Source organism: Brugia malayi, assembly GCF_000002995.4.
Source record: "Brugia malayi strain FR3 genome assembly, contig: Bm_v4_Chr2_contig_001, whole genome shotgun sequence".
Lineage (NCBI taxonomy): Eukaryota > Metazoa > Nematoda > Chromadorea > Rhabditida > Onchocercidae > Brugia > Brugia malayi.
In genome coordinates, this window is record NW_025062476.1 from 2,628,001 (window position 1) to 2,650,265 (window position 22,265).

The 22,265-nt window shown below is 27.5% G+C and overlaps 6 protein-coding genes across 9 annotated transcripts; 5 read left to right on the forward strand and 1 right to left on the reverse strand.

The window, feature by feature from the left end:
- Positions 1-4,087: 4,087 nt before the first annotated feature.
- On the forward strand, positions 4,088-6,781 carry Bm3096 (tRNA pseudouridine synthase family protein; the record flags this gene model as incomplete). Its single annotated transcript, XM_001896372.2, has 7 exons — positions 4,088-4,252; positions 4,730-4,863; positions 5,022-5,250; positions 5,456-5,589; positions 5,739-5,895; positions 6,078-6,265; positions 6,547-6,781. The coding sequence occupies 7 exons, from the start codon at positions 4,088-4,090 to the stop codon at positions 6,779-6,781; spliced, it is 1,242 nt and encodes a 413-aa protein (XP_001896407.2).
- Positions 6,782-7,400: 619 nt separating this feature from the next.
- Bma-fnta-1 (Protein prenyltransferase alpha subunit repeat containing protein) lies at positions 7,401-9,486 on the forward strand (the record flags this gene model as incomplete). The annotated part of the gene is made up of 7 exons (XM_001896370.2): positions 7,401-7,415; positions 7,685-7,857; positions 8,146-8,282; positions 8,411-8,664; positions 8,787-8,891; positions 9,123-9,254; positions 9,370-9,486. The coding sequence occupies 7 exons, from the start codon at positions 7,401-7,403 to the stop codon at positions 9,484-9,486; spliced, it is 933 nt and encodes a 310-aa protein (XP_001896405.2).
- An 809-nt stretch (positions 9,487-10,295) lies between these two features.
- Bm3098 (Protein C14orf166 homolog, putative) lies at positions 10,296-12,628 on the forward strand (the record flags this gene model as incomplete). Its single annotated transcript, XM_001896369.1, has 7 exons — positions 10,296-10,353; positions 10,452-10,576; positions 11,074-11,173; positions 11,525-11,620; positions 11,945-12,045; positions 12,131-12,196; positions 12,425-12,628. The coding sequence occupies 7 exons, from the start codon at positions 10,296-10,298 to the stop codon at positions 12,626-12,628; spliced, it is 750 nt and encodes a 249-aa protein (XP_001896404.1).
- A 697-nt stretch (positions 12,629-13,325) lies between these two features.
- Positions 13,326-15,163, forward strand: Bm11432 (Hypothetical UPF0101 protein E02H1.6 in chromosome II, putative; the record flags this gene model as incomplete). 2 transcript variants are annotated; one of them, XM_001896368.1, is made up of 4 exons in its annotated part: positions 13,326-13,425; positions 13,724-13,839; positions 14,312-14,530; positions 15,065-15,163. In XM_001896368.1, the coding sequence occupies 4 exons, from the start codon at positions 13,326-13,328 to the stop codon at positions 15,161-15,163; spliced, it is 534 nt and encodes a 177-aa protein (XP_001896403.1). The 2 variants fall into 2 exon arrangements, with proteins under 2 accessions (XP_001896403.1, XP_042934146.1); XM_043078212.1 differs by lacking the exons at positions 13,326-13,425; positions 13,724-13,839 and having other exon boundaries at positions 14,318-14,530.
- A 391-nt stretch (positions 15,164-15,554) lies between these two features.
- Bma-mrpl-53 lies at positions 15,555-16,296 on the forward strand (the record flags this gene model as incomplete). 2 transcript variants are annotated; one of them, XM_043078213.1, is made up of 3 exons in its annotated part: positions 15,555-15,703; positions 15,884-15,996; positions 16,166-16,296. In XM_043078213.1, the coding sequence occupies 3 exons, from the start codon at positions 15,555-15,557 to the stop codon at positions 16,294-16,296; spliced, it is 393 nt and encodes a 130-aa protein (XP_042934147.1). The 2 variants fall into 2 exon arrangements, with proteins under 2 accessions (XP_042934147.1, XP_042934148.1); XM_043078214.1 differs by having other exon boundaries at positions 15,564-15,703.
- Positions 16,297-16,989: 693 nt separating this feature from the next.
- Bma-glb-9 lies at positions 16,990-20,360 on the reverse strand (the record flags this gene model as incomplete). 2 transcript variants are annotated; one of them, XM_043078215.1, is made up of 7 exons in its annotated part: positions 16,990-17,122; positions 18,133-18,230; positions 18,464-18,635; positions 18,902-18,996; positions 19,213-19,346; positions 19,557-19,625; positions 20,315-20,360. In XM_043078215.1, the coding sequence occupies 7 exons, from the start codon at positions 20,358-20,360 to the stop codon at positions 16,990-16,992; spliced, it is 747 nt and encodes a 248-aa protein (XP_042934149.1). The 2 variants fall into 2 exon arrangements, with proteins under 2 accessions (XP_042934149.1, XP_001896401.1); XM_001896366.2 differs by lacking the exon at positions 20,315-20,360 and having other exon boundaries at positions 19,557-19,611.
- Between the last annotated feature and the right edge of the window lie 1,905 nt (positions 20,361-22,265).

Here is a 22,265-nt window from a genome sequence, read left to right on the forward strand (position 1 = left end):
GCAATCTTATGCTTTTAATATGAGTAGTGAAAAGAGCCAAGACAGAATTGAATAGGCTAATTTATCAATTAGCTATTCTGCTTATAATTTAAAATTAAGGAATTTATAGTAAAAGTAAAGTTTTTACGTAAAAAAAGCTTTTTGTTTATATCAGTTAGACTTGAGCTAAAGATAAATTACAGTTCCCAGAATATACCTTAAAGAAATCCTTTGATATTTTGATTGAATTTAGAGTCTTTGTCAATATCCATTATTAAAGCAGTACTTATAGCACAACCATGAAGATAAGATATTACTTGTTTAACTCATTTCATTGATTAGCTATAAAATGATAGCAATGATTTCCTTTCATTACAAAGAATTGATTAATTAGTTAATTAATTAATTAATCTTATCTCTTTAGGTATGGTTTTTCTTTTTTCTAATTAGTATTCGCTATGGGAATTTGATTTTTTTTTTTTTTTTTTTTCGAGAAGCAAAGTTATGGAAGCGTCAACGAAATGTCATAGTTTGGATTTATAAATTAGCTTTAGAGATGAATGTTAGTTTGTTGATAAATTAATTTAAAGAAAATGATGAAAAATAAATGTACTTTTAGGTGATTAAACATGGATAATATCATTGTAATAGCAGAAGTAATTCTGGAAACCTTTAATTTATTAGTCATTGGGACAGTCTCTTCCAGAATGTTCTCGACAAAAACTGATTAATAATAATAATAAAAAATTAAACAGCGACAGGTAAGAATGTTCATTGGTATCCGTTTTATAAAAAAAGATGATAAATGAATTATAATGTAAATAACAAAGTTTAAAAAACAAATTGTTTGGTCTTTTCATGTACGCTTCACATATTTAGATATGATAAAATCAGAATATCCATTCTTAATCACCAATCAATCAGTCAACTAATCAACCGATCAATAGATTAATCAATCAACCGATCAATCAATCAGATGGTCAGAAGATTACAAATCAGTGAAGAAAAGAAATTTGCGTTGTGTAATAAATAATCCAACGTGAACAGATTGATATTTGTGTTAATCAGTGATTATTGAAGGCAATTTAAAATGATATAAATATGAGTGGTACTAATTGGCTATGATTAAGAAGTACAACTAGAAGTATTTCATTTCCAATTTTTATTTCAAATTATCATATTTTGTATGACAGAATAAATGGGAAGCATTTTTATGTTGAATTTAATGTTGCAAATAGGAACTTAGAATTCTGATTAATTAAATTAATCGTAAAATATTAGAAATTAATTAATTTGCAATAAATTAATTAGCTAATATGAAACAAATATTAATGAATATTTTTAGAATTTCAGGTATTAACTAATAATAGAATATTGGAAATTAATTAATTGGCAATAGATTGATTAGCTAATATGAAACAAATATTAATGAATATTGTGATACCTGTCGATCAATGTTCGATCAATTGCATGTTAAACTTCGTTGCACAGAGTTTTTCCGATTAATTAGTTTTATTCGAAAATGCTTTGCAAGAAAGTCGTTCAATGACAAACAAATTGACCGTTTCCGGAATATTTTCTGTTACTGCAAAGTATTACCAAAAATTATCCGAAAATTTATTATTTTTCATCCATTTCCTCAAATTCTACATTATCAATATTAATCATCTAAATCTTCCTTTGCTAATAATTTCATTCTCAATATGAATTTACTAATCCAAAATATGAAATTCCGCTGACACTTCGACAATTTCACCTTCCGCCTGTGTCTCCTTAAAAATCTACTGCAATTATTATCGTTGCTAGGTGATATTAAATTACAAATCAACACTATTCAAGTATTGAATTCTTACAAATCTTGAAATAATAGCAGTATTTTTTATGATAGTTCATTGAATCAATTCAAATTTCATGAAATACCATAAAATAGCCAATAAAGATAATTGGCTAAATCATAAGCCATAATTGAATAAGGTAGTATATAATCGAGAATAAATAGTAAAGAAAACAAAAGAGGAAATTTCTTATCATTCAAATTTAAAATTATCACTGTTGAACTGCTATTCCGCCAATGCTCCCAAATTCCAATTTAGCATTATGTTCTATTTCCAAAAATAACTTCTTTCTCAGAATATCGTGAATTCATTGAAATGTTTAAATCTTGGATAGATTCATTCCATGCGCAGATGAAAAGTGCGCTCAATGATTTTAATCAATTAGCAAATTATTTGGAGTGTTTTTAGCATGATGACCTTTGGTTTTATGAAATTCAATTTAGTAAGTAAGTAACAGAGGTGAAATATGATTAAAATGAGGAGAAAATTAGAAAATTATTGAAATGAAGATTTAGTCCTGTTCGATTTATTGGGAAGAAATAATTGAATGGGTTTAGGAACAATTTTGATTGTATCTGAAAGTCCATTTTATATTTTCATTAATAGAATGATGAATACTCTTTTTTCTGTAATTATTCATTTCTTTTTGATTTTAGAATTTGATTTTCTAGTTGTAAACTCTTTTTCTATCTTTTTTCATGGAATTTTTATATGATATCGCAGCAATTGCTTTATAAAATCATGAAAAATGCTCGCTAAAATGATTAGTGACCAGTAACTAGCATTGCTTTTAAATTTATAAAAGCAACAAATTTATGTTTCATCGATGTTTGACAATGTCTCGACTACTTATCTTGAAATAAATACTTTTCCAATTACCTTGACCACGGTGACTGATTTTTTCTATTTATCAAAGCTTAAATTCAGACTAAACTAAAAAATTTAATTCAAACTTATCATGAAATCTTTATCAAAAACTTCTCATTTGCCAAAAAATCCAAAAAAAAAGATTGAAAAGTATAGTTGCGAAAATTCGATTAAAAGCCATATAATCCATTTCGAACTTTTCAATAATACGGAAATTAACATAACATCATATTTGATAGTTAATTCTGAATATAGCTACATGTGTTAGTTCTAAGCTAGCATGTATCATTTTTTGAAGTTTAATTCCAAAACTAATAAAAAGTTCCCCAATGTTTTAATGTATTTTTGCTTATGCTACATGTAAACAATAAACAAACTAACTTGTAAATAAAAATTATATGAAATAATTTAGTTGAAATTGAAGGAACATTATTTGTATATTAACTGCTGGTACAGTGTTGAAATATTTTCTAAGGTTAAATTTGACAAAAATAAGGTAGTGGTTGATAGATCTTTTGAAAGGAAAAAAAAATGAAATTATTGTTGTTTTCTTTGGCTCTGCAAAATTTATAACAAAATAATGTACAAAAAAAAAAGCAATTCAAAAGTTAAAAATTCCAAAGTTTTGCTAATAATTTGTATAATACATTTACTTATTAACTTTTATGCACATAAGCACTAGCATTACTTACTCAATTATACTTGTTATTACTGCTTTAATTACTTTAATTCCATTAACCTTCTCAGAGACAATGGACCACCAATCAAACCACCTGGTTTGTATATTCAATTCAAACCAATACACAGGTATTGTCTATGCATTGTTGTAAGTCTCTTTTTCTCTCGTAACCATTCGTTATCATTTATTCACTCACTTTCTTGTAAAATCTTATCAATCTTTATTTCATCTTAATTTCACGTGCTATTTCTTCTTATCCATTTTCTTTGCCATTATTATTTATTTTCCTTTAAAAATATATCTTAAAGTTTTCATAACAATGTGTAAATGTACTGCGCTTTCATAGATTGTAGAAATAAATGGCTTTACTAATTTAATCTGTTTTTTATTTTAGATTTAATAAGTAGAAACATTCCAAGTAATATCAAATTTTAAACTATAAGATCCTAGAGATTTATTATTCAGACATCCAAATATATTTTACTTATGCTATATTATGTGAATTTGATCAAGTAACCATTGAATTGCTCGAAAGTATATTATTAGATTGATGTGATATATCACACGTTATTTTAAAAATTTAATAAAACAATCAAGTGGGTGAATAATGAGGAAAGCAGAAAGACAAGCATTTAAATCTTCAGCTAAAAAATTGAAATGAACTATTCTGTTATCTCTTCCCAGTAGTTAACTAGCACTTTCATACTTTTAGATTGCAGCTAACGATATGGATGAAGCAACAAACATTGGTTCTTTATCGAACAATAAAAAAGTGAAGAAAAAACGTGAATTTGATTTTTCGCAGCATCCAAAACGACGGATTGCTCTAATGTTTATGTACTTTGGTTGGGAATATAATGGACTGGTTGAACAGCGAGAAATTGCTAGAACTGTAAGTTGTATTTCCTTTGCTGAAGACATTTACTTATGCTGAATTATGTGAGTTTGATCAAATAACACTGAATTGCTATTTCTGTCAATTTATAATGACAGTTCATGAAGTTCGAAAGTATATTATTTGATTAATTTGATATATCATAAGTCATCATTGAAAAAATGATTGTGTTTGCGGTGCTGTTAGACCAGTCGTCGCTTGATTATTTTAATCTTGTTATTTTTTAATCTTCTGTAGGGTATCGTTAGTTAGTAAAGTAGATCCGGAAGACTTTATGTGCTTTCAATTTTTTTAATTCTCACTTTTTAGTGTTTGTTCTTAGTGGCGCATGATTAACCTTGCTGTTATATATTTACTTAATATTAAAATAGACAAATCAAACCTTCCAGATGAAATTGTGTCTATTTTCGATTTGCAGAAAATGTCATAATAATGTGTGAGAAAGTTTAGAAATATTTAATTCAAAGTTTACAGGTTGAGGAAGAAATGAGGAAGGCTTTGATAAAGACAAAACTCGTCGAAAATTGGGAAAACTGCAGTTGGAATCGAAGTGGTCGGACTGATAAGGGAGTATCTGCTTTTAAACAGGTTGCTTCTGTCATTGTAAGGTTTGTTTCTGTTATTTTTTTAATAGTAGAGTTCAGCCTCCAAATTATTTGATCCCTTATTTCAGTAACAAGTTTTTTTTTCGATCTTGCCTTAGTTCAGAAAAAAGATAAAATGATTTGTCATACATTAATTTGCCTGTTTATTCTCCAAATTTAAGGTCCAATGAACCGGAAGGCGAAGGTGTTTTCTGGCCTAATGTCGCTCATGCATCTTCTGAAACTGCTATGAAAGGAGAACTTCAGTACGTAAAAATGTTAAATAGTACATTACCAACTAATATTCGGGTGTTAGCTTGGGCTCCAGTTCCTCGAAATTTCAGCGCCAGATATAATTGCACCCAGCGTACTTACACGTATGCTTTTCCAAGAACCAATTTTAATATTGAGGTTATTTTTTAAAAAACTTTCGAGCAATATCATTTTTGATTCGTATAATGATTCATTTAATTAGGTCAGTTTTTCGAATTAAAATCTTTGTGATTTTTCCTTGACTCAGTTACTTCTATTTTTTAAAACAATTTGTAAAATTTTCAGATATATATTTCTGAAATTTTTAGTGAGACTTAGGTTTTTTCTTATTTATAGTTTGTAGGCAATGCGGCAAGCTTGTCAATTTCTTGTTGGCGAACACGATTTTCGTAATTTCTGTCGCATCGATATGAACAAGAAACGAGTGGAAATGAATTATATTCGCACCATCACCTATGCTGATATATCATTCATATCGTATAGTTTTAATGGTCTTTGGAATAAGAAAGGAACTATTTAAAGATTAGTGTGCAAACATAAGACATATTCAGAGTTCATTTTATTTTTCTGGTTTTTGATTTTTGCATTAAGAATAACAAATTTAGAAGTAAGAATTCTTTTTTAAGAAATAATTCAATGTCATCATCGATGAGGCTAAACGATAAAGCTACTCATTATGAGTTCCTACAACTTACTATCAAGGGAAAAGGTTTTCTTTGGCATCAGATTCGCTGTATAATGGCTTTGCTTTGTGAAATTGGCCTCGGTAATGAGAAACCAGATGTAAGTCTTGGTTTAATAATATTTTGAAAGCAGTAAAAAGGAACCGTGAGTTTTAATCAGTAATCATTTATAAAAACCTTATTTTATGCTGTTGGCTTTAAAAATGACCGGATGTAAACGGTAGTTAAATACAAAAGTTGAACAGTTATGCAATAGTGTTATTTTCTCAACTCTGTTTGCAGATTATCACTGAACTTCTCGATATCAGACTTATGCCGTCAAAACCAATTTATGGATTAGCTCCGGCATTTCCGTTATGTTTATTTGATTGCTCATATGAAGGTTCGGAGCTTCCTTGGAGATGGGATATTAATTCACTGAAATCTATCAGAAAACTTGTCCTGAAAACCTGGGCTCATTACCAGTCTCTGTAGGTTTTCATCACAATTATTTGTTTTATTTCCAATACTTCATTAGCTTTGATAAATACTACAAGAAACATTATAAATCTTTCCTTGCACAGTGCTTGTTGTATTTGACACCTGCAAGCAGTTCATAGTGCTGCTATTTACTATAACAATAAACTGTGCAAGAACGATATAAATCGCTTCAGATCAATGATTGGTTTTCTTTTATTTCCAAAGTTGAAGAAAACTGACATACATTTGGGCGGAAAATCAAAAGCTATAGAAGTGGCTGGAATAATTTCAGGTCAGCGACATTACAAATTATGGCTGAAAGCATCGGTTTACTTGCACCAGTGTTACAAAATGACTATAGCGGTTTAAATGACTATCTGAGGCCGAATGGAACTTCTACCAAAACATATGTACCTATTAAAAAGCGGCCTACATGTGATGCTTTGGAATTGAAGCAAGAAAAAATTCGTACAAAAATGCTAAAAGTCTTTGCTGACGGCTGCAGTAATAGTGATATTATGTCATGATATTAATAATTGTTATTTATGGTAAGTATTCTTGTCTTTCACGATGCATTGCTTAACCAACAAACATTAAATACTGACGTTAATGTTATTATTGTACTTAGTAACTGTTATTTTTGTATGGTTTATATGTTGACCAGCAACTGTTTGTAGCGGCACTTTTTTGGATTTTCAGTACGCTTTTTAACAGATTTTAAAGTATATGTGTTTAAATTACACATGTATTAGTGTTGAAATTTGCAGTTTATTTATTCCAACTTTTTATTACTAAACATGCTTCGGTTTCACACATAAAAGTTTAGAATTAAAATTAACCTTTAATGAATCAAAATCAATTTTAGAGAAATGAACTTTATTATATTTGACAATGGTTCCAGGGAGAATTCTTCTGCATCATGTTGTTTCATGAATGTTTTTTTAATGCTTACAAATTATCTACGTTGATAAAATATATTGCAATTTCTGCTTAGTAAAGTACGTTTCAATCGTTGTCATTTCATTAGTCAAATTTTGAAACTAAAAATGTTATGACTAATTCTAACTTCAAATTATGTCATTTGTTTCCACTTGATTTCTTTCATTCAAGAAGTTGCAGCTGAATCAATGTTATAATTCTGGAATTATGGACAAACTTGAGGTATGTAGAAGTTTATTCTAGTATAAAAATGGGTATGTAACTGATGATACACTTAAGGTTTTCGAAATTTACATTCTGTTTTATGGTAGAGTTTTGTGTGTTCAGATGACTGATATTACTTGGTCACAAAATTAAACTTCGAAATTCTTTATTAGAATAATGAGTACTATCAGGCTGAGGTGATAACATTTATAAATTAAAGTTTCAACTAAGATTAACTTTTTTTACAATTTCTTCATTAAGCAGTAAAAAATGGTCCCGAATTTCAGCGATATCGGGATGATCCAGAATGGGATGATGTTCACCCTATTCCACTCACAGATGATGAACAAGCAGCTGTTCGGATTGAAACTAGTGATGCTTTTAATGATGCATTTATGTATCTACGAGCTGTTGTACTCAGTAATGAAATGTCAGAACGTGCATTTAAATTAACTGTTAAGTGAGTTTAATTTATTGTTGCATGCAGTAAGTTGAAGTTATTTATTGCTTGGTATCGTAGAGATTTTTGTGTTGTTTATGTACTGGAAAACAAGCACCAAGTTGCAGCTTTTTATCTTTTACATATCATTACAGTAGAATTAATCTCTTAAGACGCTGAGAAACTTTCTTGGACTACTCAGAAGCCCTCATACAGAAGTAGAAAATTTATTTGAATAACAAGTCCATATTTAAAATATTGAAATTTTGGCAATGGATTTGTTGAAATTTACTTCAAATGATTTTGCAGATGTATTGATTTGAACCCTGCTAATTATACTCTCTGGCAATATCGTCGTTCTCTTCTGAAAGCACTGAATAAAGATCTGAATGAGGAATTCAACTTCATTGCTGAAGTGATTGAAGAAAATCCTAAGAATTATCAGGGTTAGTGTTGCTCTCGAACACTTATATTGTTTCATTTTAATTTAATATAAAATGTAATACTTTTACTAATGTTGTTATGATTTTTGACTTCATAATGTTTCTGTTTATGGATAATTGATACTGTTAAGTCTGGCATCATCGTCGAACACTAGTGGAATGGACAAATGATGCCAGTCGAGAGCTTGATTTCACAGCGCGAATGATTGAAGATGAAGCCAAAAACTACCATTCATGGCAGCATCGTCAATGGGTCGTTGAAAAATTCAAATTATTCAGTCAGCAAGAATTGAATTATAGCGCAGGACTTTTGATCGAAGACATGCGTAATAATTCGGCCTGGAACTACCGGTATTTTATACTTCAAGGATTGGATACATTAAAGGTGTTTTCAGTTAGAATCCTTGTGTAGAATTTTCAACCATCTTCTGATTTATTTATGGATTTTACGTTGCAAATGGTTCACTTCAGTTGAGTGTTGTTGTAATCTTTTCTCTTGTTTTTAAGGATCCCACCGTTTTAAATCGAGAAATTTTAATGACTCAGTCTATGATCAGAAAAATTCCAAATAATGAGAGCGCATGGAATTTCTTGTCTGGAATATTACTTGATGTGCGTTTCTTTTTTTTAATTGGCCCAATCTTTTTTTATGAAATTTTTTAATAAATTAAATAATAATTAATTAGCACTTTCGATTAATATTTATCATTATGAGCTTAATCTGACTGATTTTCCAAAATGTAAGTGTTAGTGGTTACTAGTAAAAACAGAAGTATGTCTGATATATATTTAAAAAAAAACTTTGAAATGTTACATTTAGCCATCCTAAATTCAATATTTCAGAAAGGATTTTCTTCTCGAGCGGATATAATGCAATTTTGCCTTGAACTAAGCGAACAGAAACGTGTACCACTTTGTCTTAGTTTCATGGTGGATATATTGATAGAAAGGATTGAGAAGAAAATGGAAGTTAAAGTAAATTTTGACTTGGTTTTGAACATTCCGGAAGAGACATAACATCCGAATCGTGGTATAAATCATTGATAAACGTCTTGAGTGAGTTTGAAAATAAACGTTTTTGTAATTTCAGGAGAATGCTGCACAAGCATTGCAAGTACTCCAACAATTGAAAGAGCTGGATCCAATACGAAAAGATTATTGGAATTATAATGTGAAACTTGTCAATAATCTTATCGAAGCAAATTAATTTTTTATACTTTTCTATACATACTTTCCGACATTTCTTTAAATGAAACAATCTTGTTTACTATAAGGCAAATCCTGTTGATCAATCCAATCTGTTATTAGGCAGTTGGGAAATATTGTTTGAGATTACTGATTTGCTGTAAATCGAATCTTATTCCTGAGCCAAAACAATTTTTCATGTAATAATGGTAAATGGATATAAATTTAGCAATAATAGAGAAAGTATTATTTAAAGTTTTAACTTTGTGTATTTACCGTAATGTAAAAATTTGCATTTCGTTTTCAGTCTACATAAAATATGCTCGTGAATATTTTTTCGACAGTTTGGTTTTGTAATTGATAAATTTGAAGAAACAGAATACTCTACTTTATGGTAGTAAGAATTTTTATATTAGTGTTATCATGATAATGTCTTATATTGGTAATATCATTTTTATATTGGTGTTTAGTGATATATTTTAAATTTTAGATTTCATACGCTTCATATGTTTTTGTCTTTAATTATATTTCTTCATTTCCTTCTATCTCGATAAGAAAATTCAATGAGAAATCATTTTTTCCTAAAAAGTTAAGTGGTTTTTCAAGCATTAAGGTTGGTACTTCTGGATTGTAAATTTATTGAATAAATATTCCTCATTCTTTGTGTTCTACTTATTATAATGCTGTTCTCTTAACATAATACTATACATTGCACAGAATGAGAAGATCATTTCAAATTTAATTTTATTTGTTTCCTACTTCTCTTCTTCCAAAGTCGGTAACTCATTCTCTTTTAATTTTATTTCGATTCTCTTTCGAGGATAATTCATTATGTCGCAGAAGAAATTGCTTCTACTTGGATATCCTGCAAGTACGGTCGACTATGAAAGTAATTTCTTTGTTTTCTTCCGCAGTTTTTATGCTAGTAGTGAGAGTATTGCAAACATTTTACGACAATATTTAGCAGGTTTCTTTGGTATTTTGCAGATTTTGAGCAGTTACAAGAATTAGTGTTATTTCTGGAACATCAACATATCAGGCTATATAAAATTGAGGATAGAGATGGGTTACAGTCATCAGATGTTGAAGTATGGAATAAATCTTACTCAAAGGTATTTCCGTTTTTCAGGTTTAAATTATTTATAAATTAAAACATTGGATTAAAATCTAATTGCTGTTTTTTTTTTTGTGGAAAGCCAACATAGTCCTTACAAAGTAAAGGAGAGAGATGGTTACAGTCATCATATATTGAATATGGATGGAATAAATATTTATAACGAAGTGATTATTGCTGTTAGCAATTCTTTAATTGCTAATGCTAACATGTAAATGTCAAATTCGTTTCCTTACTTTTATTTTTACTTTTTTTTTTTTTTTTTTGTTAAATTCTGAGTTGTAAAGATGAAGTGTAGCATAACATTTCGTTCTGTGTCAACATTTTTAGTCAACTTTGCTATGTTGCATTGATAGAACGTTCACCAAAGCAAATGCTGCTAAATAAATTAAATCAGATGCCAAATCAAAATTGAAATCTTATTCGCGACTCCATTTGGAAGGTTTAAAATAATTCCCTTAATCACTTATAGTTTCATTATTTTGCTCATTACAGTATTTGACCGATTTGAAGTGTCCACTTTCCTATGACAGAGTGCATGAAGTAGTCGATTGGCTTCTTACTCGAGCGATAGATTCCTGTTATCAACAAACTGGTAATCAGTATTTGATCAGATAATATGATAATGACAGTTCATTGTAAAATAGTTAACAATTGAATTATTTTATTTGTTTTATTCTGTTTCCAACCAAATATTTGGCGATTAATCGGGACATCTTCCGTAATTTCTCTCTTCCTTTATTCATGTTTTTTTTTTTTTTTTTCGCTTTTTAGCATATTTTCGTCGTAGGAAAATTGGTAGTTGTATGGGACCGCGTTAAAAGATTTATACTTCTCATCTAATTTGCACCAGACTAGCGAATTGCATCATTTTAGTGATCAGATTGCCGAGATTTATGCAGTTTTTTCCTAGTTATTAATTTAATGTATTCTGAATTTCTTGTAGCGGAAGGAAAGAACCTTACCGCAGATAACTATATACAAAGGAAAGCCGAGAAAGAAAAACAACAAAAGGCTAGCGATCCTCTCAGTGCTATCGATTGTAAGTTTCACATAATTTCACAACTTTTGGATTTTTTTCCAAGCAGAATTAAAAACATACATTTAGCTAATGTTTAGTAAAATATCTTATTTTTCTGTGTAAAAAAGGAAAAATAAATCACAATTTGGTTAGTTATATTGCAGTACTTTTACCATTATTACTATGTCATAATATCTTTCTTCTTTTTTTTTTTTAATTTCCATGTTTATTTTTTACTTATTATCACAACTAAAATTGCTTATTGTGACATCTTTAAATTGGATATAACGAAAACATTTATTTGCTAGTTAGTTATTTTTGAACTACACACTTTTCTTTTTTTAGTCTCTACAGAAGAAGCAAGAAAAGGTATCGAAGATCTCAGGATCACCTTGGGTATAACGGCACATCCTGACCCTTTAGTTGTTCTCAGAGCTTGTTGTAAGGTTATGTTCTTTCCTGTCTTTTTAATAAATTTAATGAATACAGCAAAAATGAAACAAGTTTTTGAAATAAACCTCTCTATTTCAGTTTATTACGGACAATCTTTCTGATGAAGCAATCCAGGTAGCGAACAAAGAGACACGAAATCAGAAGGTAAGATCCAAGATATAGAGTGAGGAGATAAGGTGATAGCTTTCATTTCATCAATTAGCTTACTAAATGACTGATTAACTAATCAGTTTATCAGATCTTTAATCGCGTAAAAAACTTATTCGCTTATTTAATTACTTCATTAGTAGTAATTTCATAGTTTTCGAGTGCATTAATAAACCAGTTATTTAATTTTCGCGCTATCTTTTTAATTTTACTTTCGTTTCACAGAAAATAATGCCATTGAGCCGTTTTGATATGGGCATGATATCCAGTAAGAATGGTACCATTGATGCTGCTATACGAGCTTTGCGCTTAATTCATCTAGAGAATTTGCGTGAAGTTCAAACTGAGATTAATGAAGCTATCGTTGCAGTTCAAGAACTAACAGCTGATCCAAAAACTGATAAAAAACTTGGCAAAGTTGGACTCTAGTTCTATATTGTCATCATCTTTATTTTCCCCTGATTTCCGGTTTTTTTTTAATTTGCACCTACTCATGCTTAATTTTAAAGAAAATATCGGCTTTTTAAATTTTTGTAATATTTATGCTTTATTCAGTTTTCTTTAATTTTCCATAGTAGAGTAAAATATTTTTAAAAGCCACAGTTTAAGGAATTGCTGTTTCTTTGTGCTATTATGCAACACTTTGGTCATATTTGTTCATAATTTATTTATTTTATTATTGCGCAGGAAGTTTATTGTAATGAGCCTTAAGATTTTTAGATTGTTTTTACTGCTAATTCAGACTTTGCATAATCATTATTTAATTGTCGATTGATTACTTTAAAACGGTTTATTTTCTTTTCGAACGGCTTCTTTTTTTCCGAACGATGTATAATATTCAACCCTTTTTTTTTATTTCAAAATTTTCTTCCGTGATTTTTTGGGATGAGGAGTTTTGTTTATCGAACTTTCATCAAGATAAATCATACTGTTCAAAATAGTATATTTTGTGTTTTTAAGGCGATATATTTACCTTGGATGTCATGAAGCTGTATTTCTTTTGTGTTCCTTTTGATGATGGCCTAGCTTTTCACTCCCAACATCATTGATATAACTTCTGAATGTTTCAGATTTGTTGTTGCTGGAACTACATTTTTGTTTTTAATATTTTTAAGCAGTAATTATAATGTCTACATCTGAAACTCGTCAAAAGCCAAATCTTCTGATAACTGGTACACCTGGTACTGGGAAAACTACTCTTTGTGAAACATTGTCAGAAAAATTAAGTAAGTATAAATTTCATAATTTGCTGCTGTTTTTTCTTTTCAATAATATTTTAAGTAAATTTAGACTATTTGATCCTGCGTAAACAGAAGTTATTAACAATTAACTTTTTTTTCTCTAATATTTTTACCTATTCATATTGTAAAGAAGGATTTAATACCTTAGCTCCGAAAATAATGCGGTACTTCGATTATATATTTGAAACTAATCTTGCAATGATCTAAGCTAATGAATGTATGTTTATCTGTGACATGTGGGACAATATATTTATTGGTTGAGAAATTAAATTCGAAATTTCAGGCTTTGATTATATCAATTGTGGTAAAGAAATCGTTGAGAATAATTTATATGTCGAATATGACGAAGAGTTTGGTAGTTATATACTTGATGAAGACAAATTCTTGGATCATATTGAAGTATGTTTTTTTTTTTTCTGTGCTTGAATATTTCGAGTGCTTTAATGTTTTATGTTTTTTGTAATGCTTTAATGTTTTCTCCTTTAATTAATTTTATTTATATGAAATAACGAGAATAATTTTTTCGATTTTTTCAACAAATGTTATCGATTCTATTTTAAAAATGGCGCTTATCAAGATCATTCTGTCTTCAAAACATTTCATATATTGGGATAAGCGATAGAGCTTTTAGGAGTGGCTTTTCTAAATCTAAAACTTCGAAAAGTGTTATTTGGATAGAGAACAACATAAGTCTAGGAATGTCATTATTTTTCTTGCTGTAATTTGGGATATGAAAAGCAAAATTATCGAAACTGATATTTTCTGATCCTTGTAATCACAGTTTCATTTTTATTCTTTGTTAATTGATTTATTATTTGCCATGAGTTTTGCTTTTAATACTTGGTACGAATTTTCTAATATTAAACTTTAGGATAGGATGAATTCGGAAAGTGGAGGATATATAGTGGATTATCATGGTTCCGATTTTTTCCCAGAAAGATGGTTCGATTTTGTCTTTGTTTTACGATGTAACAATACGCTTCTCTATGATCGGCTTTCTGCTCGTGGTTATAATAAAAAGAAAATTGAAGAAAATATTGAATGTGAAATATTCGGATCACTACTGGAAGAAGCGAAAGATTCATATGATGTTAGTTGTTTTTTAATTTCTATAGGATCATTATTTATGGAAGAATTAGATTTAGTTTGATTTCAAGAATTCGATACTCAGTGATCCAGCTGTTTATTTTTAGTTTGAATATTATTCAGATTACTACTATGAAATCATATTTATTATATTTGAAAATCTTTTTATCTTCTTTTATTCTGTTACAATTTTTGTCTTATAAGAAGATAACACGAATATGAATAATCTCTAGCTCAGTATACTGTTTGTTAATGAAATTTTATCTGTTTAATTTGTGATTTGTTTTTATTCGCAACCTCTTCATTTGTTGTTAAATAATAAAGAAAAAAAGCAAAAAAAAAAAAAAATGAAATAAAAACAAAAACAAAAGATAAACGGTCTTTATAATACAACTTACTGAAATGTGGAATGAAACTGCATTATATTTTCAATAGTTATTCATTTTTATACCAATTTCTTTTTTAAAATAGTCTTTTGATATTTTTTAGTGAACTCAAACTTTCCTTAGTTTTTTAAAAAAAAGCAAGTTATTTTTAGGAAAAAATCGTTTACGAATTACAAAACGAAACAGTCGAAGAGATGTTTTACAATTTGGATAGGATATGCCAATTAGTTTCGGAATGGAAAAAGCAGTGATTTCCGATCTTTTTTTGTGTTTTATTATGTAATTAGTATCAAATAAAGTTCCGTTGAGAATTCACAAGTTCCTTGTCATGGTTTAGGATTTTCACAATCTTGAATTGCATATTTTCGAGACTTACTTATGTTTACTGTCTTTATCTAACTAACATCTATATCGGTTCGAATAAGTGCAAATTGGAGAAGTGGAACGAATAGTGAGAAAAGATTTCTCATAATACAGGAAAATACTCCACGGCATATTCACGAATTCAAATTTAACTTTTCTTTATTATATAGTAAGGTAGTCGAGTAATTTGTCAAGTAGTAGAAGGACTTGATTACTTGCTTTAGAATTCCACATCATTTAAATATTCATTTTGATTTCAATTTATTTAACAGACGAATAATGTGTAAGATGTGGGAGAGAATACGTTTCGGTGCCAGATGGCGTACTGCTGAAAGGACAGCATTAGCAATTCGAGGAGTCGACTTAAAAAATGTCAAATCTATTCACTTTTCATTTAATCCATTTTATGGTGATTGTCAATCTCTAAGGTAATACATTACATTCATTTTTGCATTTTTTTTTAGAAAAATTTAAACAACTACAACACATAATTTATTTATTCCAAAATTTCAAATTGTGTCATAAGAATAAAGTTAAGTAATACACTTTTTTCTTTTTCAAATATTAAGCCTAAATTATTGCATATAAATTTAAATATGAATTTTCAGAAATTTTTGGTTTCTTATTAGTTCACCGTATGTTCGAAGGACAAATCCAATGACAACAATGGATTGCAATATAAGGAATGATCGGCAACCACCTTATTTTTGTGCAAATTTAAGTAAGTGAAAAGCACATTTGTTATAAGTTATATTTCCAGTTGTTTCTTTCTTTTTGCAATGTAAAAGTAACAATTTCATGACAATTTTATATCAAATTTTTTAATATGAAGTGAAATAATATAAGCGTTTTTTTTTTTTTTTTTTTTTTTTTTTTTTTTTTTTTTACAGATGATGGTAAGAAGTTATTGTTTCGAACAAGCGGTATGCATGTTATGGACTTGACAATGACTTTTAACAGGTTGTTGGGAAATCCAGAATTTGGTAAAAGTGGCATTAGACCTCTTCCAAGGATTGATTAAATTTGATCGCTAATCGTTTGACTTTTTCTTCTAAAAAGTGGAAATATTTTTGACTAAAATGTATTTATCACTTTTGCTTTCTTTGTCATTTCTTTTTTTTTTATTTTTTTATTTTGTTCACTCAGTCAGTCAATCAGTCGCTGTTATTAAAGTTTCGGATTCCTTTTTCTGGATGTGTTCTGTATATGGTTTTCCTCTTTATGCAAAGCTTAATCTTTATCTTTTTTTTAATTTAAATTTGTACTTTTGTGCTGTAATATATTGGAAATCTTCCGAAATGTGATTTAACACCGTAAAGTTCATACGATAGAATTTCTCGAATTACACAAGTACACAGTCGCAAATATCAGTTAATCATCTAATTACGTCCTTCATTATGTATTTTTTATGATTATTTTATTAAAATATGTCTTCAAATATCTTTATTCAGGTTTTGATATTTTATGCAAAGCTATTAACTTTGTTGAAGATTCAGTTTATGGCTTTGAAATATATAAATATAATGGAATGTCAGGTATCTGTACATTCATGATGGCAATAGCAAATTGGTAAAATTGACTATATGGATTTGTGAAAAAATCAAGACAGATTTAAAATTAAGGATGTGATATACATTGTTCAATAAATTTTAAATTAGAGAAAGATAAAGTAAAAATAATAAATAAATTGGATAAATAGAGGTGCAACAATCTATTACAGTGGTACGGTGGGTTCGTACTCAAATCTAAGATGCTGCAAATGTTGTTGAAGTGTACTGACATCCGAGCTATACCGATGTTGTCCTGATCGTTCACAGGTTTGCTCCGAAGTGGTCAAAGATGGATTCCTGAAATGGACATTTTCCTGTCAGTTAATCGTTGATAATATTTAGTGGAATGCAACTGGTAAAGTGTTAGAAATGAATTTTTTTATTATTATTTGATAAATGGAATGTCATTCTTTCTTTTTCATTATTATAACTAGGAAAGCAATTCTAAATTAGTACTTAAGTATTTGTTTACATATATGGCATTTAATAATTAGATCATATTATCAATCATATTATAATTGAGTACTTCATAATCAAATCGAGTAAAAGGTGCATTCAAATTATTATTCATTACCCAAATTAAACAATTACGCTAGCATTCATTTTTGAAAAATCTTTCCATCTGGTTAAATGTTATGTATTCCCATTCATTTAGTTATTGATAGCCATAAAATGGTGAGTAATTCTTCGGAACAAATTTAATTAATTGTCAAAATAGCAACAAACATATTGGATTTTAGAGCTGATCGATCTTACAATGGCTAGAAGAACTGAATAACTTCGAAAACAGAAAACTGGAAGAACAGTTACCACAGGCATTTGTTTGAAGAAACATTTCGAGCTTTGCAGCAAATTTTTTGAAAGCATTTAAAGAATGAAAACAGAAGATAGTAGTCTCACAGAAAATCATACATGTACAAAGATAACCTCACTTTCTATTCCTGAATAGGAATTTCAAAAATGAAATTTTGAAAATTTATGATGAAATAATTGGTAAGCTAGTGACAATGACTTTTTTAATCGGTAATCATCAAAAATGATAGGTCAAAGGTAAATAAAGGAATAATACTTTTGGTACAAATGAGAATTTGAAACTTTTATTTACAACAATCAGCAATAACCCCTTAGTTGCTCTCCCTTCCATCCTTTCTTCTCTTTTTTCTATTTACTTCCTCTTTTTTTTTTTTTTGTTTAAATTGCTTTTACTCCACTTATCCATTCTGAAGACATAATATTTCATTTCCGGTAAAATGTTCCTGAAATTTCGATATAAAACATCCGGTAAATGATGCTACAAAATAGCTAACCTATTGTTAGATCTTGTTCGACCATCAAAACCACAACGCAATTCATCAGTAACCCACGCAATTAATATACGCCAAGCTTTTCCAGCTTCTCTTGTCTTCTAAAAATTACTTTTAAATATAAAGTAAAATTTTTTTCAAAGTAATTCTAATTGTTTTGTAAAATAAAAAAATTATCTACGCCTTATTTTGGATTTCAGTAACATTCCACTTAAATAGTGGAAAAGCAAAAAGGATTAAGCGTAGTAGCTATTTTTTAAAAATTGAAATTTATTAATTGAAAAAGTAAATCATTAAGTAATTAAATGAGTTAATAAGTTAATGAGTAATTTACCTGTACAGCATCTTGTCGACTAAAACATTGCATTGTAATTTCACCAAGCTTTTCCCAAATATCTGCACTAAATGAGCACTGAGTGAGAATAGCATGACATTGACCAACTTTTCTAATTTTATTTGACATATTCTCTTCATCTTGTGCGTTATTTACTAAATCATCAAAAAATCTGAAATGTTTAAACTTTTTTTTTTTCTTTAAATTTTTAAAAATTAAAAAAAATTTTCATACTTTTTAACCCATTTACTTATCAGTTTTATCTTCCAAAGCACTATCTATATTATAGTGCAGAATTTAAATTATATCAAATAAAAATAACTTTTTTTTTTTTTTTTTCAAAATAAAAAAGCTATCTTAACTTTTTGCAACCATTTACTTTCTTCGATTTAAAAAAATCAAAAATTAATATGTGAATAAATTATCAATAAACCATACTCTATCATTAATTTTACATGTTCCTCTAAAGTACCCGGATTTTCTGATGTACTTTCACGATTAAAAGCATCCAGCACTGCTGTTTGACAAAAAATCTGCAACAATCTAAAAGTCAACTAATATCAGGGCAATACGTCAAAGTTTTTCTTTAATATGAAAATTTGTCGAAGCAAAAATCTTTGAATCAAATGAATCATTCAAATTCTTTTATCTTTTACAAATTACAATTACAATATTAATTTCGCTTATTAATCAAAGATAATTTCATGTCTAATTAAGAAACAGAATTATTATCATAAGATGAAATTCACCTGTTTAACTTTAGGCACTTCTTCTTCCAAATTATTCAATATTTTACGCATAAGCGTTTGAATGATAGGTCGTAACGATTTCCAAGATGTAAGCAAAGCTTGTTGTTGATGAATTGTTAATTTTGATGGAATGGCTGAAGAAAGTTTAATTTCGAGGACATATTATTATTATTATTATTACTATTGTTCAGATATGATTAATACAATAAATATTTCAAACATTTAATATATACAATAAACTACGAATTAAAATATGAAATTTCAATAAAAAAAAAATGGAATGGCCAAATTTTGAGAAAATTAAAAAGAGATTGGATGAAATAATTGAACTAACAAAAACCCACTTGGTCTTCGTAATGAACGACATCTTTCTTTGGTACTTTTACGGGCTGTATTCATATTTCTTGTAGTACCTTAAATTTATGGGTTAAATTTATGTAAAATGATGTAACTAATAACAAAATTAAAATCGTTCATTTAATTTTAAATTCAGAAATTAGATTTTTATTACAATAATACTAGCAAATAATTGTTATTCATCCAAGATGGAATAGATTGAGAAAGAGTATTTCGAGAGTGCTAATAAAATAAAAAGTTGGGAAGCGTGAGAAAGTAAATTTCATATACAATATTGGATTTTTTTTTTCAATATTTTTTTTTTTTTTTTTAAATTCAATATTGCTTTTCTTTAAATATTTTCCATACAAATCCGTTTTTTCTAATAAATTTAAATTTCTTGTAGAGTTTCCTTAATAAATGAATATTATAACTTATTGCTAGAATTAATTTAATGATAAAAATTAATGTTTAAAAGTATAAAATTTTAAGTATAAAAATAAATACTGTAAATTTATTGCTAGAATTATTTTGATCGCAAAAAAAGAAAAAAAAAATTATCATTTAATTTTAAAGAATTTGAATGTTCATTCTCACAGCTGCAAATTATAATAAAACAGTTAAAATGATAATTCTTTTATCAAAAAAAAAAAAGAAAAAATGGAAATATATATTTCATGCATTGAAATATATTTAAAATTGAGTACTCAAAAAATTCCTAAATTGATTTGCAGAAAAATGGCAAAAAAAAAAAAAGAAAAGAAACCTTTAGGATAAAGAAGTGATTTTGATCTTCGCACACCAACACTCATACTTCTAAAAAAGGAAGTAATTGTAGATTTAAAAGCTGGATAATAAAGTTTTATAAAAAAAAAAGAAAATTTATAAATTTGTAAACAAGCAGATAGAATGAAAATAAGACGTTCAAAAAAAATGTATATTTATTGTTCAAATGTAATTTAATTTTTTCAGAAAAATGTGGTATTTATTATTTGAAAAAAAAAAAATTCAATTAATTGGAGTGAAAGTGCTATATACAAATTTAAAATTAATTATTGATAGATGTGTTTATCATATCAATTTTAGTGATTTATGAATGGGTACAAACCAAAATAGACCAAATATAAGTCTGATATTATTCACACTTCTGAAATTTTATTAGGTATGATTTCTTTATTCTGATACTAATTTGTAAAAAAAACTTTGAAAACATGTTTGGATGCTTTTTGAATGATCTTTTAGAGAGCATCGTTTAATATGCCTTAATAATTTGTAAAGTATCTGTTAAAAGAAGTAAATATGTAAGTAATTTATAAAGTAGTAAATTTGTAAGTTTTAAAAGTTGGAAAGAGTAAATTTGTAAAGTAATTTATAAAGTAGTAAATTTGTAAGTTTTAAAAGTTGGAAAGAGTAAATTTGAAAAGTAATTTGTAAAGTAGTAAATTTGTAAGTAAATTGTAAAGTATCTGTTAAAAAGTGTAAAGAAGTATTCTAACAAATAAAATCTAACAATCATTGAACAAATAGTTTGAAATTTGTTAATGCAACAAAAATATAATAAAAGACAAGAAAAAGTGTCAATTTCGTTTCTAAACTTAAAAATTTTCAGTATGTACAAAGAGGGATAAATTTTTAAAAGTTTAATTTCATAATTCAGAATTTATGACATTTAAAATTTACTTAAAACTCAAAGTAACTGAATCTAATTCTATTCAAAGAAGAAATCATTTTAAAAATATTTATGAAGAATTTATCAGTAACTTATCATCTACCATCAATAATAATAAGCGAAAAATATTGCATAAATCATTTCTGATAAGAAAAATTGACAAATTTTATCGTTCAATTACTATCGAATAATATCACTACCACCTGATAATATGAACTGATTAGATAGAATTTGATATTGTATTTACTTTAAAGTAAAAGTTTGATTATCATTGCTAATATTAGTATCACGGAAAGATTATATTAAATTTCTAAATATTAACAAATAAAATATAATTGAAAATTTGTCAGAAGTTATTAATTATTGAAAAAAATAAAATTATAATATTTCAGTCAGGGAATTTGAAAAGAAAAACTTTCTTGAGTACTAAAATACTTGAAGAAAACTTTTATATTTATTCAATCGTTCTTAAAATTATTTGAAAATGGGAAAATATAAGGAAGATGAAAAGAATAAAGATAAACTAAGATCGAATAACGTAGAGGAATTTTTATAATTTTAAATTTCATTTTTTTTTTTTTTAAATACAGTAATCATAAATAAAACAATGTTATCAAATAACCATTACTGTTGCATTTTTAAAAAAAAAATTCTTTTTTTCTTCAAAAAAAAAAAAAAGGAGGAAATAAGCAAATAAAAAATAAGTTTAGAAAAAGTTTTATCATTTTTATGGTATTATTTTAACAAAAATATGATAAAATTTTTTTTTAAAAAAAAAGGTAAGGTAATTTAAATGAATTTACAATATGATTGACAAGAATAACGAGAAATATGGAAAATTTGGAAAATATTAGAATAATTTATAATAGTGTTATCAAGCATTTTAATAGATGAAATCTCGATTTTGATTTAATTTCATTATTTTGCCTAATTTTGCTATCGATTTATATTATTGTAAAGATTAATCGTTTTTGATTTAGAAATAGTTTGTTTATTTTAAGTTGAAATAGTTTGCCTACTATAATAGAAATTACCATATGACAGGTTT